The sequence below is a fragment of the Vidua macroura genome, chromosome 16 (assembly GCF_024509145.1).
Source record: "Vidua macroura isolate BioBank_ID:100142 chromosome 16, ASM2450914v1, whole genome shotgun sequence".
Taxonomy (NCBI): domain Eukaryota; kingdom Metazoa; phylum Chordata; class Aves; order Passeriformes; family Viduidae; genus Vidua; species Vidua macroura.
In genome coordinates, this window is record NC_071586.1 from 11,333,217 (window position 1) to 11,349,902 (window position 16,686).

A 16,686-nucleotide genomic window follows, 5' to 3' on the forward strand; every position below is an offset into this window, starting at 1 on the left:
ATGTCCACTTGCTTAATTTAGTAGGATGTGCCACAGTCTGTCCTACACTGGCTTTTGATTTGAAAACCTCAGGTTTTATCTGCTTCAGAAAATACCTACATTTGGTGGTATAGTCCCTACTGAAGCTGAGGGTGATTTTATCAGTGAGGGTAATTTTATCACAATTTATATTAAAAAAATCCCTTCCCCCAAACTTGGGGACTTGAAAGAAAACAAAACCAAACCTTCCATTGGAATTTAAATCCTAGCTGTATTTATTATTTATTAATGTATTGATGCACCTCTCCTTTCCTTAAATCAACAGCCTGAGTTTTTGTTTTCCCCAAACCATTAGTGTGACTGTTTGTCTGGAAGATGTTTGTGACCCATTTGGATTAAGAGTTTTAGTGTTATGTCATTATTTAAACTAAAAAAAAACCCAACCAACAGGACTTCATTGTTTTGAGGTCATAAATATTCCAGGTTGTCTCCTTCTATATTTATAAAGTGACATCACAATTTGTAGCGCTACAATTTAGCTTTAACTACAACATTGTAAAGTCCCTATTTGAGCATGTGAGACACTTGTTTATTGACATGATAAATTTAAACCACATGCACACAGGAAAACAGCACTTGCTTATTTGCAAAGCCTGCTGAGAGCTACCACACCACCTTGGGCTGTGGGCTCATTAGATCTCAACCTAAACAAGGTCAGGCCAGGTCAGCACACTTGAATGAATGACATTCAGAGGAGAGCCAGTGTTTTCTCATGATTAAGGAGGTGGGAGTCTTCCACTTGTAAACTTTCCAGAAGGCCTGAAAAGGTGCTAAAAGGGATATTGCCACTGGATGCCATTTTTTGAGTGAAAGGCAGACCCCCAAATCTTTCACACTTATGCTCATAAAAGCCCATGTCAACTTTGCACAGGCACGGAGATATGAGCAAGCAAATTCCCAAAGTTTGTATCATACCATGTCCATCTGCAGGCAAAGTCTGTGGGTGTCAATACACACTGCCTTTCATCAATGCCAGTCTCCAACTTTCTGAACTGTGTGTAAATATAGCAATATGCTCTAAATAGTCCAAGACATCTGACTCAAAATAGCTGGAGGCTTCAGCTGTAGCACTTTTAGATACCAGTTAAAGCTTTCCACCATTCTTTGTAATCTGGAAATACTGCACAAATTTGAAACATTTTATAAATGATCCTTAGAAGTGAGCCTACAATCATAAATGGGGAGCCAGCTCACACAGACAGGAAGTGTTTAATACTAAAAAGCAGCCCTGCTAAGCAATACAGAACAGAGAACTAGAACTAGAACTGCAAGAGAAACCAGCAAAAAGATGTACAGGTTCTCTTGAAGATACATGATTTTTTTTTTTTTTTTTTTTTTTTTTTTTTTTTTTTTTTTTTTTGTTGCAATGAGAGCAGCAGAACCAAACAGGTGTCATTTTTGAGGGCAGTTTTTGTATCTGCATAAAAGCTCATACTGCCTGGGGATTATGAACTCCAGTAGCTGAGCAAGCAGCACCAAGAAGGGAATAACAGCACTAATAACTGCAAAGTAATTGTGTTGTGCTTCCATAGAGCACTAAGAGCATTTTAAAATTTGCTTCCAGTCCTTGATGGCCTCACACTTAAGTAGAACTGAAGACATCTCCTAAAGACTTCTGTTCCTCCTCCTCACTCCTCCAAAATTCCCACATGTGCATTCCTGTTTGTCCATTGCCAGCACAGAATAATGTTGACAGAGTCAGAAACTCTGAGGAATTGCCACAGTGAACAGAATACTCATCTATGAAATTTTGCCTTTGGGATTCGTCTCTGTAGGTCTGAACTTCCTGCCTGATCAGGGTTTTGGCTTTGCTGCCAAACCTATAGAAGGAACCACAAACCAAGCCACAACACCAAATTCGCTATTTATTAGAACTAGTGAATCCAGCTCCTCCCAAACCAATATCCTTTTATCCTTTTCTCCCAGCACAGCACCAGAAATCTGTACTACAGCAAAGCAAGCAGCAGCAGAAATTCAAAGGAATAAAGAACAGTGACAAATGTATAAAAAGGGCATCAAATTTTTGAACTCCGGAGAGTTCAAAATGGAGGGGAAATGGATTATATGGCTTTTTTCATAGTAGGAGCATTGTATCACCTTGTTTGTTCATGAAGCTCATGTTATTTCATAACTTTTAACATAGAGAAGTGTCAAAAGGGGCTTTGTTCACTGACCAAGAGCTACTGACACATCACGTCATGGCTTCTGCTTAGGAGCAGCCTTTTGCCCCCCAAATGCCCTGTGGATGATATCAGCATGCAAAATGTCCTGTTTCTGCCTCACACAATACACATGAAGCCAGATAAATAACTGGCCATCTGCCAGCCTAAAAACAAAACGCGGAATCCATAAACACAGATCAAAACCCACAGAGAAGAAAGGCTGCCAGACCCTTAGACAAAAGGTTCATAAAAGAAAGATTGACAAATTATTTACTATCCAAGGCTGGCCAAAGAGTTGTGCTGCAACTACAGCTAGAGAATTTGCATAAAACAGTTCAAGGCCATACTGAATTTAAATAATTATTTTCTATCATTTAGCATCCCATGAAAAGAAGTATGACCAGAGAGGGTGTATGAAATTTCATTATCATGCAGCAAGCAAATTTTAAATGAAAAGCAACATGTAGAAGTACTCTTTGTACAATGTCTGTAGCACTTACAGAGGAAGACCTTTTACATGTTATATACTGCTCAAAGAAAAATACAAAATTTTTCATAAAAGCTAGGTGTTTGTAGAATCTCAACTCCTCACAACAAAAACACTGGCAATAATTTATATTAAGTTGATTAGGAAAGCTTTCTGTAGATCAACCCAGGCAGAGAAGCCTCAAAAAAGTTCTGCAGGAAACCAGATTTAAGTAAGAATAGCCTTTTTATCTTTCTGTACCAGGAAAGGATTCTTTTTGTGGTAAATGTTGGGATTTTGGTGGGGTTTTTTTGTTTTTTTTTTTAAAGCCTCCTTGTGTATACAGCTATAGTATCTCAGGAATACAAGTGATCAGGTAGCACCCTAAACTTGCAGCTGTAATTTAGAATAGATGCACCTTGATGAGCTTGAAACCTGGTTTAATTTACAACTGTGTGATCTTTGCATGTCTCAGATTTACAGCCAATTGTGAAGAACACATAAAGTGTTATCATTAGCAACTGCTGAATAAGAAGAAATTGAACAATTTACTAAATTACATGAAAGCATTTACAGGCACACAGAATACACAACTTAAGGAATGCAGCTTGTTGAATTCCACTTTATAGACTGTTACTCCTATAAAGTACATACTCCTGCACTGTGGCAGATTAAGTTCTAAGGCATAAATTAGGATCGTATTGTATTTCTCATTTTTCTCCACCAGTATCACAGCCCTGAGTACAACAGAAATACTTGAGACACCACCACAACTGCAGACTCGGGGAATGCAGTTTTGCTTCATTTGCAACTACAGCGCGGCCAGGAATTTTCACATATTTGCTGAAGGATTTTGCTTACTCCCCTACTCTTAATTAAACCGCGTTAAGCAATCAGGAGAACACGGAACTGAAGGAAAAAAAAAAAAAAAAGGAACCCCCCCCCCCCCCTTGGAAATAATTTCTATCCACATCCCTGTGGCTTACACACAGCCCTTTTAACCCCTCCCCAGAAACGCAGAGGAATTTTAATAGAAGGAGCACGAGACTGTCGCAGCACTCGGCGCTTTCTTTGCCACCAAAGTCGCCCCCTTTAGTGGTGCTGACAATTTCTTCTGAGGCTTAAAAAGGCTTTGGGCTGTGAGAGGAGGTAGAAGCAGAGCAGAGGCTGTTTTGAAATCCTTGCTGGAGAATTAGAAAAAAAATAAATAAACCAACCCCAAACCACGAGCTCGATCTCCTCCAATGAAAGAGGTACCACAGGGTGTAGGCAGGTTGCCAGGCGAGCTCGGCAGCGTGACCGCACTGCATTGAGTTTCTTTAATGAAAGCCAGGAAAGAACACATTACACAGTGTTTCTTCTGAGAGCCAGCGAGCCTCCAGTGATTGAAATCAATAAAAACAGTCGGCAAGGGGCCCAGTGGGGGAAGAGAGAAATCTCCACTACAGCATTCAGTTTGCTTTCCACTTTCTCCCTCCCCCTCTAAAGTTAAACTCCGAAGATCACCATGACAAGCTACTTCTCTTCCAGCGCTGGGAAGACGCTGGTGGGGATTTAAAGGAAGCGAGCGCTTTCCTTCGCCTCCCTGCCTTCGCTCTCCCCCCAGCGCGAAGGAAATGAAAGGCTTGTTTGGAATTTGAATCTCGCCTGGAAAAACTTCATTGGACAAGTGCATCGTTCTGCATTTCAGGAAAGGGATGGATTTTACGGTCAGAGAATGCTAAAAGGTGAGAGGGGGAAGAAAAGCAGGAATCTGATCCAGCCGGAGCCCACGAGCGGGATAGGATGTCCGAGCCGGCGGAGGGGACCCCTGGAGCTGCGGGAAGGACTGCGAGCAAGTGCCTGAGGTCACCCACATCCTGAGGCACCTGGAACGCTGGGAACACGTGACGGACACGCCAACCCAGGTAAGCAGAACCTGCTTTTGACAATCCTCTGTCCCACGTCCGAAAGCCGAGAGACCCTTCTGCTGCAGCCTGCACAGTCTGCCCCACGTCCGCCCTCGTTAACCTCGGGCGACTTAACGCTAAGCTTGTCCCGTCTGAGAACCGTGTCAGGCCACTAATCCTCACTGAACTATAAACCGTGCACAAAAGCCCTTTGTTTACCCGTTTTGTGTTGAATTTGCGAGCTGACAAGGTAGGACCGGGCCATTGCGTAAGTGCAGCCCCCCCCAGGAGCTCCCGCTCGGGGCAGGGGAACACGGCTGACACCGCACGCTGGAGCTGCCTGCGATCTGAGAGAGAGCCAGTAATGGATTTCTAATATGGTCCATATTTATCTATTTTATTTATGTATTTTAATCACCATAGCAGCCACATACAGAACATACTTGCACCGAGTTCCATGTGCTGCTCTGCACCACGACTCACAGCAGCGTGCATGCACGGGGGCTAGGCTGATTGTTTTGTCAAAAAGAACTTGGCAATTAGTTGTTAACACAGCCAAGGGGGATTTCTGGCACGTTGTTTAGGAACGACCAACACAGGTTTATGCAGCACGCGTGTATTTGCCCTTACCCTAATGCAAGCAGGCTTTATCCCCAATAAAAACGGGGAAGGCACAGATAACAGCTGTAGATTACAACAGTCTTCTCAAGTTTTTGGCCAACTTCAGATGATTTACGTAGACAGTGAGATACAGAGAGTGAAATCAAAGCCTGCCTTCTGCAAGGCAAGCAAAAATAATGATAGCTCCATATCTTCTCCAGCAGAGGCAGGAATTCACTGGGACAGATAATAAATAGGTGCCTGTGGAGCAAGAGCAACAATGCTTGTCCTCCTCACACTGGTCATCCTGAGATGTTGACAGCAACACACATTCTCACTGCTGGAGAGGGACTGGATGCCTTCACTTCCACTTAAATGTTTCAGAGTCTCTTTATCCCCAGCCTGTAAGGTGCAAAGTCTGAAGGTAGAGAGAAGAGACTTCCCAGCATCTCCAGCTCAGTACCAGCAGACAGAAAGCAGGAATTTAGTACAGCAAGTGCAGATGTGCATCTGCAGGTGCAGTGTTGCTCTTTCCTTGGAAAACACACACTTTTAAAGGGTCATTTTGTTATTTGCATGTCACACAGAAATGGATGACTCACCCACTTAAAGAATGACCTGGAGAACACCCCCATGACCAAAAGTAAACGCCATAAGTTGAAGCATGAACTGTTCTAATAAAGCTACGAAAATAGCTGAGGCAGTATTTAAATAGTAAGAAGTTTCTAGACTAATTTATTAATCTAGTTTGGAACTTTTCACACAAAATGATCACAAAATTACAGCTGAAGGTGTAATTAAAGAACAATCACTTACAACAAAAAAAACAAAGTTATGATTCATAATAGAATAGGATCCTACATGAAGTTCTGGGCAGACCCACAGACCCACAATTCATTTTGCAGAGTCAGTTCTCTGTTTTGCCTCCCCTGCATAGATCCTTTGCAGAAATGACAGCACCTTCATAGCTCAGGAATCACAGCAATCATTCCCACACCAATCAACAAGTCTGCTTTGCACTGCTCTTGGAGCTAAATTTATCCTTATGCAGAGGAACTCATTAAAGTCTTTATTTAACATTTCAGACAAGGAAAGCTTAGGTGGGACTTACACAACACATACCGCTTGTACTGACATTCTCAAGCTCAAGTGATATTCCTCCCCATTACTCCCTCAGCAAAAATAGAAATATTACCTTTAAAGTGTGGGATATTTTTGCTCATAGTGATGCATTTTTCAGAAGCCAAGTGGCACGAGTGACCACTGTTACTGGAATGTGTTCTTTTTAAGCACACAACATAGAAAGAAATGTATTTTCTTTATCAGAAGTTGTGATCAAATACAGATATTCTAGCAGTCATACCAGGGTTTTTCAGTCATGTCAGTGTTATTAGTGTTACAATAGAATGTTTTCAGTCATGTCAATGTTATTAAAGTTGATTCTGTGCACTGAACAGTGACCTATCGTTCAGACTCTTCCTCTGGAAGATCTGAAGAATCCCATGTTGCTTTGCTGAGTTGGGTACAAAAGAAAAGAACTAATAGGAAACAATTTCTCATGTTTCTGACAGTCTTGGAGGTCCCATATCATCGGGAGTACTTCGTCCTCAACAATGAAACACATCATCATAATCAAGAGTTCATAATAGTTCATGCCAGCTGTCCTTACAGCAATGCTTGTTGGTAAAAGAGCTGTTTGAAAACAGTCCACAAGGTTTAGGAACAGTCAGAAAAGTAGATGGAAGTATTTTAAAAATGGAAAGACAAACACTCTGTTTTAATATCTCCCATTTAAGTCTTTATGAAGGAAAAGATCTGGGATTATAAGAAACAAGTTGGATGACCATTCAAAAAATGCTGAAATTCAGCATTAAAGGTGCAAACATGAGAGTCTCTTGAACACCTGGATAGCCTGTGTTCAGTGAAACAATATTCATGCCTGCACTGGGGGAAAAAGAGTGTTGCCATCCCTTTCAAATGAACATGATCTGACACTTCTTGAATATGGTAAAGCTTCAAGGTGTCTCCTTTCCTATTTATACCAGTGGTTCATGTTCACAGTGCTGGATTCACTCAGCTGAGTATATTTAGTTTGCTCAGTGTCAAATTGACAGCTTCTCTGTAATGTACCCATTCTGACTTAAAAATGGAACATAATTAACATACAGCTGGAGAAGGTACCTTTTTGCCATTTATGGGAAAGATTAGTGAAGCTGAAGATTAAATATTAAGCAGAAAATGAATGGTTATTGACCCATAGGAAAGGTGGTTTTCCCTACAATTCAAATGGGAATCCTTGTATTTCACTCAGGAAGACATTTTTGTTAAAACAACAAGGTTAACAAAACCCATAAAAAACTTCATACCTCCTTACCAACAAATTGTCACTGTTTTCAGCTGCAGAGTTAACAGGATGTATAGCTACAGGGAATGAATGTCCTGGGACATATCCACTAATCTCAAACCCTCCATATTCTCCTAGACCTAACAGAACTTTTTTTCCTTAATTTCTTATTAAAAACCAGCACCATTTTTAGTCAGTTACACCAAGATCTTCTTCAAAACCAAGCTAAATATTCCAGAATGTGTTTCATCCATACCTACATTTATACACACGCAGGCAGGAACATGCAACTTGCAATTTGTGAGGAACAAGACCCAAGAGAAGACACTCAAGAAAATGGAGTGGGCAGGATTCATTTCTTTAGCAGAATGGGATCATTTCATGATTCAGTCACCCTAAAATAGACACCCACAGCAGCACTTGGAACACGAGCAGCCTCTCAACTGTCCTGCACCTTCATCCCGAGCACAAGGGTATCAACAACCTCAGCTTATCTCTTGCCTCTTGGTTTGCTTTAAAATCTGATAAATGTTTTGGGAGACAGAGAACTGGACCCTCAGTTTGGCTGTGAAAAGAGAGACACCTTTAAACAAATTGATTTTTGCATTTGACTTCCTGCCTAGTGATAACCAGAGGCGGATGATTGAGATTGTGACAATTAATTTGTGTGAAATGATCCTTTTTCTAAATATATATAATTTCCACTAAGAGACCTCTGAACACCTGTATGCAGAATTTGAAAATGTTTAAAGAAACAAGTACTATAAATCTGTACTATATATTTCAGGCACAGTTCAGTTGCCACTGAACATGCTGTTTTAAGAAGTTCTTCCTCAAGAGAAAGGTAAAGGAGGAATGTTTTTAAGAGCTGGCATGGATTACACAATCTAACTTTCCTTCAGGTCTGCGTGCTGCTCTTCAAATCCCCATGAGCAAGTGCAAGTGGTACTTAACATGACTGGTAGGGAGAAAGAATTTGAATTTGTTTGTAAGTTTAAAATGGTCTCCTGAAAGTTCCTTAAGAAAATTCCATCCATAATTTTCAAAGTCTTTGGAAATAAAGTGCAACTCATTCCAAAATCCTATTTATTTAGCGATGCTCTACGTGCTTTCTGTTCTTGTGAGCTCTCTGGTAACTATAGATCTATGATAACAACTTTTAAGCTCTCCAAATTTATCACACAGCTGGAAATACTGAAATGACATCTGGTTTTTATAGCATCAGGTGTGCCTTCATTATGCGTTTGTGAGGCAGAGCAGAAAATTGAAAAACAATTATGATTTAAGAAGCTAAATTAAAACCTGTTGACTGTTTAACAAAAATGCTCCATAAAACCTGTTTGTATTCCAGCAGACCACACTGAAAAGTATCATTGTAAAAGCAGCACAAAACAAGGTGTTCGTAGTGTTTGCTTATTTTGGAATTAAGCCATCAAGAAAATTATCCTAAAATCAAATTGTATTAATTTGCATTTCAATAATAAGTAGGTTAAGCATATTTATAAAATAAGTACTAGAATTTACATGGACAGAATTTACAGCTAGGATAGTTTTAAAGCCAGGCTTTACCTCCTGAATTTACATTTTACATCTTTGATAAACCAAATATAAATACAACAGGAAACAACAGCTGCCCACGTAATTTTAAACTTAAGTACAAAACAGAGTGGAAAACTACAGATGGAATAATATGTGAAATACAAGAAAGCTTGGACTCAGCAACGGGAGGATTAAGTTTATCACATACCTGTTCTGTTATCACGTAATTTTGCAGGGATCAAAAGAAAGTTTTAAGATAGGAACAACAAGGAACTTCTTCATGGCACACAGGGCAGCACAGGACTGGAGACACACAGATGGTCAAAGGTAAATGTTTGAGTTATTACTGAACCAAGAGTCAACATTTCCATAGTGCATAGGGATAATGGCTACAGTGGGATTAGACTGCAGAGCTTTGAAAGTGAAGTAGTTAATGCCTGGCAGAAAAAAAGGAGAGCAAAGGAAGAGAGAGAGTAACAGCAAATGGAAGGTCCATCTCAAGGGAAATCCCAGTCTCCAAAACAAAATTTAAAAAAAAATTAAGTAGTCTGGAAAAAAGCCAAGATGTCAGAATTCATTGTTGAAAGGCAAGAGAAAAGCTTTGTATTTCTTTTTGTAATTGCAAACAATAAAATATACTTTGAAACAGAAAAATTAAACTACAATCAAAATTATTCTCTTAATGAGAAACATTCCATTATTGTGAATGTGAAATGAGCAAGCAGATATGATACTTCTCTGTTGAAGACTGAAGTCAAAGTCAATATGTTTCCTAAAACACGTTAAGTAAAATTGCAGTCTCTTTGTGAACAAGTTTCACAAAGAATTTTCCTCATTTTTCTTTTCTTTTTTAAAACCTTCTTTAAAAAATAATAATTTCCCTTGCAATACTGGGAGCTAAAATTGTACTGGAAGGTCATAAGGTGGAAAATGGAGATAAGATCTCCTGCCAGGGATGCAGGAAGCATGGTTACTGAAATGTGAAGTCAAGGACAACAGGGAACTCTGGAAAACTTAGGGAAGCCAGGAAAATCAGAACCTGTTTTTCTATTAAGATAGCAAAGACAAAACATTGTACTTCCTGCACAGATTCTTGCAAATTCACTGAGTGAACTCTTCAGTTATTTAAGGCTTTCCTAAAATCTGTCATTGAACCTTAAAAACTTTTGACTCCAGAAGTTCCCAAGCAGGTTTGAAGTACTGGCTTATCTCCCACTGTACCTGACCAACCAAGCATCCAGGAACAATAAGTGGTGCAAATTCATGACAGATTTCCAACTTTCAAGTTACAGAAAGTTGTCACAGCCACATTTATATAATTTAAGTACTTGATGACTTAAGTCTGCTATACTTTATGAACAATAGGAATAGAAAATCTGGAATAAATACATGAAATGCATGAAACAGGGCCAGCAGCAAGGCCAGGAGAGATTGAGGTTGTGCAGAATGATCACAGACCGTGGCCCCACAGTTTCCACACAATGTAAAGCTGAGCTTAGCCACCAAAGGAATTCTGCAGGAGACAAACAGTGACCAAAGCTCCGAGTAGTAGGTAATAAAAGTTTGCATAACATTTTTCAACTCCTAGCTTGCAGTTATTTTAGGGCATCTGAGAGTTTAGGAAGGTACCATCCTGTGGTTTAACTACTGCAATCAATATAATCAACAGATCTGGTTTATGCTTTCTAATGTTTAGGTGCATGATTCAATTCTAGTTGCAGTCAGGGTTTCTAAATTTCAAGTGTTTTTAAGCATCAGCAGAACATTCTATTACTGCATTGCTGGGCTAGGTTTGGCCAAGGGTGAGATGTTGTGGTTAGCAATATCTGATGACTGATCTGAGATGCAATTTCATAATTACTTCAAGGATTTCTGCTGCTCATAAAAGGCAGTGGGAATTATTTGAACAACCAGAAAAAGAACAACAGTGATATATACTGAGAATTCAAACAGCACACAAAATGGAGAGAAATGCATAAACTCTGCATACAGGAGGCCCTCACTGGCAAAATATATAGAATGTTCTTAAGTTGACAGTTTTATAACTCTAAATGGTTTCGCAAATGAAATCCAAACAAAAGAGCAGAGATGTACTCTAAATCACTCAGCAATTGCTAGTTAGAAAAACCAGCAACCACTAACTCCTGCAAACAAAAACAGTTGCCTTAGGAAAGCTTAATGAATGGGAAAGATGTCAGAGTTTTTGTTGTTCTTTTTTCAGCTTTATTTTTTTATATTCCCGAATCTGTACACATAATGATTCAGTTCACCCTGACAAATACTGTATAACCAACTATCAATCACAGCAACTTTTTATATGTTGAGAGCAGTCAGATACCAAGTGATAAAGCGAGTTCAGGCAGAGGGCATATGTTAAGCAGCTGTGAGTCCTTTACTCTGTCTGTAACCTAAAAGCTTAATGTCATTACACAGAGCTCTGATTTCTTCCTTGCCTGCCTTACACTAGAATACTCACATTATATGGAATAGAGATTATTAACTTAATGGAAGAAATACAGCCACATAGTGACTGCAGTGGAACAAACAATGTGCTTATAAATTAGATGGAGCATATTCTGCTTACAGTGAAAGATTACACAACCAAATGCTGCTCTTTAGGCTCTAAAGAAAGCTTTACACTTATGAATAAAAATCTCAGGTAATAGTTTTAGCACCAATTTAAACCTACATAAGTCAGTACCACTGCCAAAAGACACAGTCTCCATCTCCCACCTCTTCCTTGGCACAAGTGTTTGCACAGTTCTGTACACCCATTTGGGTGAAAATTACCTCTCTGTCCCCTCACAAAGGTTACTTTATTACCAAATCACTTTGTTAATTTGATTCACTGTGAACATTTCTGCTAGCAAAAGGAGGAGGTGATAGAAAGGTGAAAGCAAGTGGAGGTGCAGCTTGTGGGATCCCATTTTTTGCACCCTCTGGCTGAAGACACTATTCCTTAAAATACACATAGAAGTGTAAAACACATAATGTTTCTATGTGTATCCTACCTTTTACATACTGGGGTGATGAACTGCAGCTTGTCAACTCTCAAATTACCACAGATCTTTTGGTATTTGTTGCTCTTTAGTAGCATCTTGCATTGCTGTTCTGGGCTTTCAATTATTTCCCTCTAATTTCAAAACAATAGCAGAGGTCTAGTAAAGGCAGAAAGCATAATTTTTGCTTCCAATGGCCTGAACTCAGGTGTTTCATATTATCAGAAAAATATAATTTTGATTTATTGCAGATACAAGCAAGTAAATTTTTAAAATGGCAACAGACAACCAGTGTAGCAATTAATAAATGTCTTACAGTGTACAGGACTCACATTTCCACAATGCTGAGAGTATTTGTATAAAAGGGAAGTTCCCCTCTGTTCTCCATCCTCTCAGGTGAGCTGCTGGTTCAGTTGGTTTCTCCTCTGGCTGCTGGAGCTGTGACTCCCTGACCTGCAGTGTTTCACTGTCCAGCACAGGTGCTGGTTACCTGCCCATCAGAAACTCTGAGGCACAGCCAGGGAACAAACAGGCAGCTCTCACTGGAGCTGTCAGGGTTTTGCAGCCATTTCAAGGTACAACTCAAGTGAGAGGATGCTGGTTTGCTTCCTGCAGTGTCAAATGAGCAAGAAAATCCCCTTCACTCATTGCCCACACACCAATGCTCAATAAACATATCAGAAAGAAGTCTTCTGTGGCAAAAATTCATGGGTTTCCTTGCTCATTTTGGAGTGGGTAATGGTAGCAGTCAATTATTGAACTGCTCCAGCAGTTTAACAGATGATGACTGAATTCAAAATGAAATTTCACTTGTATCATTTAGCTAATTAAACAAATAGATGCTGCCATCTAATAATAACTCATACCCAGAACTTCATTAAGATACCTAATATAATAAAGAAAACAGGTTATCTTCATATACTGTACAAATAAAAACATATTGCAAGATGTGGTCAGGGCAGTTCAAGAACAGCAAGTGTTGTCATCCTCTGTCCTTCCCTTTGCTTTTCCTTTTGGACTTGCATCACAACATCCAGTTCAGCAATGACTCAAAGCAAGTGGCCTGTTAGGAATTAAGCTCTAGCAACCTCTAAAAAAGCCTCACAATTCTGTAAACAGAATATCCAATAATCACCCAAGTCTGTAAGCTCAGAGCAAGCACACTCTGTGATAGGAGACACTACCAGCAGAACAGAACAGAGCAGTTGTAAGAATCAACTGAGATTTTGAAATCTTACTGCCAAAACTTTAATTTGATCTATTTAAAACTCTTCATCATAGGTAGCATGCAAAAATGTCTTTGACGTGCCCATGTGTCTCTGAGTCCACTCCTGTTATTAGCTAATTGGTAGAAAATCTTACCCTAACAGTGGGAAAAAGGAGTTCACAGCTTCAAGTTCCAGAGCAGAAAGAAGAATGGTAGCTAATAACAGTGATTCAAACACTGCCAGGATCTTAAAGCAGAACCATTGAATTAGAAGTTAATCAGACATCTTAATTGAGAATTTCCACCTGGGAACTGTGTTTATTTAGTGTCAAGACAGACTGTTCTGCTTTCTGAGCCCACATACATAGAAACATGTTTATCTCAAATTCAAACTAATGTTTATCCCAAATTCAAACTAATGTTCAACTATCAAGTTATGTTTCTGCCAAATACATGTGTACAAATATATATATATGTATATGTGTGTATTTCAGCCAATTAGTGTATCTACAGAAGAAGTAAGGACTTAAATTTGACACACAGGTGTGACTTTCTCTCAAGTAAAAGGATAAAATTAAAAGAGTGTGAACTTCCACAGTTTAGTTGTTTCATGAAGAACTAAAAAAATAAAACTAAACATTTGTCTGACTTATTTTCATGGAAAGGGTCTTTTGTGTTGACCACAGCACTCAGGGTCATCAGTGCAGAAGCAATGACACAGAGAATTGTTCAGGTACAAAATGTCTAATTCTTCAAACATTTGGTTAATTTGTTTTCTAAACCTAAAGCAATATTTGATCAGTTGAACAAATACTTGAAATGCATTTGGCTAGTTATCTATTTAGAAAAAGAACAAATTTATTTAAAAGGATTTCTTTAACCCTTTGGTTGCCATAGAAAAAAAGTTAGATTGAGCTCACAGAATTTTAGGATTTTTAAATTTTTTTTTTAACCTGGTCTCAGATTAGACCTCCTAAGAGATTACTGCTGTCAGGACACCAGTGATAATGGGAAATGCTTTAGGAATAGGAGTGCTTTAACAGGAAAAGACATACATGCTGTAAGAACTGATATGGCAAAAGACTCTACCACTTAAGTAAGCAGAGCTGGTTTAGGATGTCTATGCCATTCAAATAAAAGGAACACACATTTGACAGCAGGAGCACACATATGAAAATACATGCAGAAGTTCTGACTAACTACAAAAGACTGAAGAAGTGAAAGACTAAAAAGACTACAAAAGTCTAAAGAAGTGAAAAGTGCAGTCATATCAAGGCTTGTTTTCAGTTTAAAACTGGCACATGATCAAAAGACTTGAGACACAGTTGTTGCTTGGAAATGGGTAATTAGCCTGAAACACCTCCTCAGCTGTTCAGTCAATAAATTTACTAGAAATAAAAGGAGAAAAGTATCTAATACAGCTCCTCTTACAAGCAACTGTCAAGAGGTTTTTAGGCATTTTTATCTATTCGAAGAGTAGATCTACTGCCAAACTGCCTGTATATCTTTCCTTTTTAAATAAAAAACTACTTTAGATCCACATTGGGAGGTGTTAGAAACATAACCCATATAACAGAGCACACAGACCTCTAAAGGCTTCTGAAATCCTTCATCCCTAGGAAAAGCCTTGTATCTTTCATTACTTTTTTAGCTTCTTAGATTAAGGTTTGTATTTGGATTTCAGTCAAATTAGGTTTAATGCTCCTGGTACTGTCACAATTTCAAGTGTTTATAATTTTCCTAATTCTGTCCCAAAGCTTTTAGAATGTCTGTCTTCCTTGCAAAGTTACGTGGTTGCAGCAGGACACCAACTGCAGGTTTTCTGAAATTCTTCTGAAGTTACACTGAGGGAGATGCCATTTGTGAATTCTGCTTTAGCATGTGTTCAGTATATAAAGTTATTTAAGTGCTATACAATAAATAACACAGCAACACAAGCTTTCAGCACATTTTGAAGTAAAGTCATAAAAACAGTCTTGTTTTGGCCAAAGTGCAAAAATTTATTCGCAACAAATGTTGCAAATAGGAAGCCACAAAATCCACTACAAAGACAGACAATTCCATAGCATTTTTGTGGCTCTTTCTCCAGAGTGATAATCAGAATTTTAAAAACTAGGCCATATAATACCTGACCTGCTGGGTTATCAGTGTCTTTTGTAGCCGTGTCCCCATGGCACGTGCTCAGCTGTAGATGACAACCAGCAGCATGAGGGATAAGCCACAGCAGCACTTCTGGGCCATCATTAACACAGAACCCAGGGTACAAAGGGCTCCACAGCAAGCGGAGAGGAAAATGGATTTATGGTATCAGTACAGGCAATACATTTTAAAGAGCTGGAGTGACTCCAGAGTAATTAAGAACTTCTTGGGCTAATCGTTCACAGAGTATCTGGCTTGTGGTGACTCCCAGGCAGGGATCTTGCAGAAGTGAATAATTAGAACCTATTACAATAAGATTAAGATGTCTTTGCCTGAACAAGCTTTAGATATAATAGCATCATCCTTCAGGAAGAATGATGGGTGAAGGTGGTAGCTGCACTCCCACCAGTTCTTCTGGAAACTCTTAGGTGGAGACATGTCTAACAAAGCTGCAAAATTCTCTCAGTGCTCATGGGGACACTCTGGGCTACACACACGTGTGACCACTTTCTTCTGCAGTTGGTTGGTTATTTAAAGACCACATTGAGCAGGGCAGGTACCACTTTGGGTGGGAAGATCTCCAGGGTTAGGGACAGAAACACTGCTCGTGGCACATGATGGAGCACTTTGCTTGCCCGTGTCTGTCACTACAAGCAGTAGTGGTCGGTTTTGGAGCACTGGGTGTCACCAACTGCCTGGTTTGATGCCAGAATTTTGTATGATGCCTGGATCATTTGAGGAGCTTCTAGTGTAAGATGCCTGCTGGATCACTGGCTTAAGCTTTGCATTTTGGCCTACTGAAGAAAGTGACCTTCAGTCACATTCCCTTCTCCTCAGCTTTTGAGTGAGGTGAATTGAGGAGGGGGAAGAACTGAGAATACATGGAAAGCTCATAATGCTAATTCAGTTTGGAATGCTCACACGGCTCACATGGCTGACACAAAATCCCTCAAAATTTTGAGTAATTAAGAACTGTAACTCAACAAATAAAAAGTGTTTGTAGGCAAAACCACAACTGGATCCTCCCTTGCAGCAAAACTGTCTGGTAAGGTCTGGACTTCCATATTTTCTCATGTTATTTTCTGAAGGCATCTCAGTTCAAATGGTTTCCTGATCAAAGATAACATGGTACCAGAAAGAAACTAGTCTCTCCAGAGCTGCCAACTCACTGCACCTTCAGCAGTGAATCACAACAGAACCTTTAAACTGGAATGTTTCTGAAATGCCAAGTCTAATGCAGATACCAACACTAAACTTACTGTGCTGTGCCCAAAAACTGCAAGAAATCAAACAAAAGTATTC

General features: G+C 39.4%; 2 protein-coding genes across 5 annotated transcripts in view; one reads left to right on the forward strand and one right to left on the reverse strand.

Moving 5' to 3' along the window:
* C16H7orf50 (chromosome 16 C7orf50 homolog) overlaps positions 1-3,977 on the reverse strand; it is a 31,443-nt gene extending 27,466 nt beyond the window's left edge. Inside the window, exon 1 of the mRNA XM_053992052.1 lies at positions 3,885-3,977. Within this exon, the coding sequence (XP_053848027.1) occupies positions 3,885-3,977 (93 nt within the window). The remainder of the gene's footprint in view (positions 1-3,884) is intronic.
* A 79-nt stretch (positions 3,978-4,056) lies between these two features.
* The window catches only part of GPR146 (G protein-coupled receptor 146), a 49,859-nt gene continuing 37,229 nt past the window's right edge, over positions 4,057-16,686 (forward strand). For all 4 annotated transcript variants that reach the window (XR_008439624.1, XR_008439623.1, XR_008439622.1 and 1 more), the window contains exon 1: positions 4,057-4,574. The gene's annotated coding sequence lies outside the window, so the exon portion shown is untranslated. The remainder of the gene's footprint in view (positions 4,575-16,686) is intronic.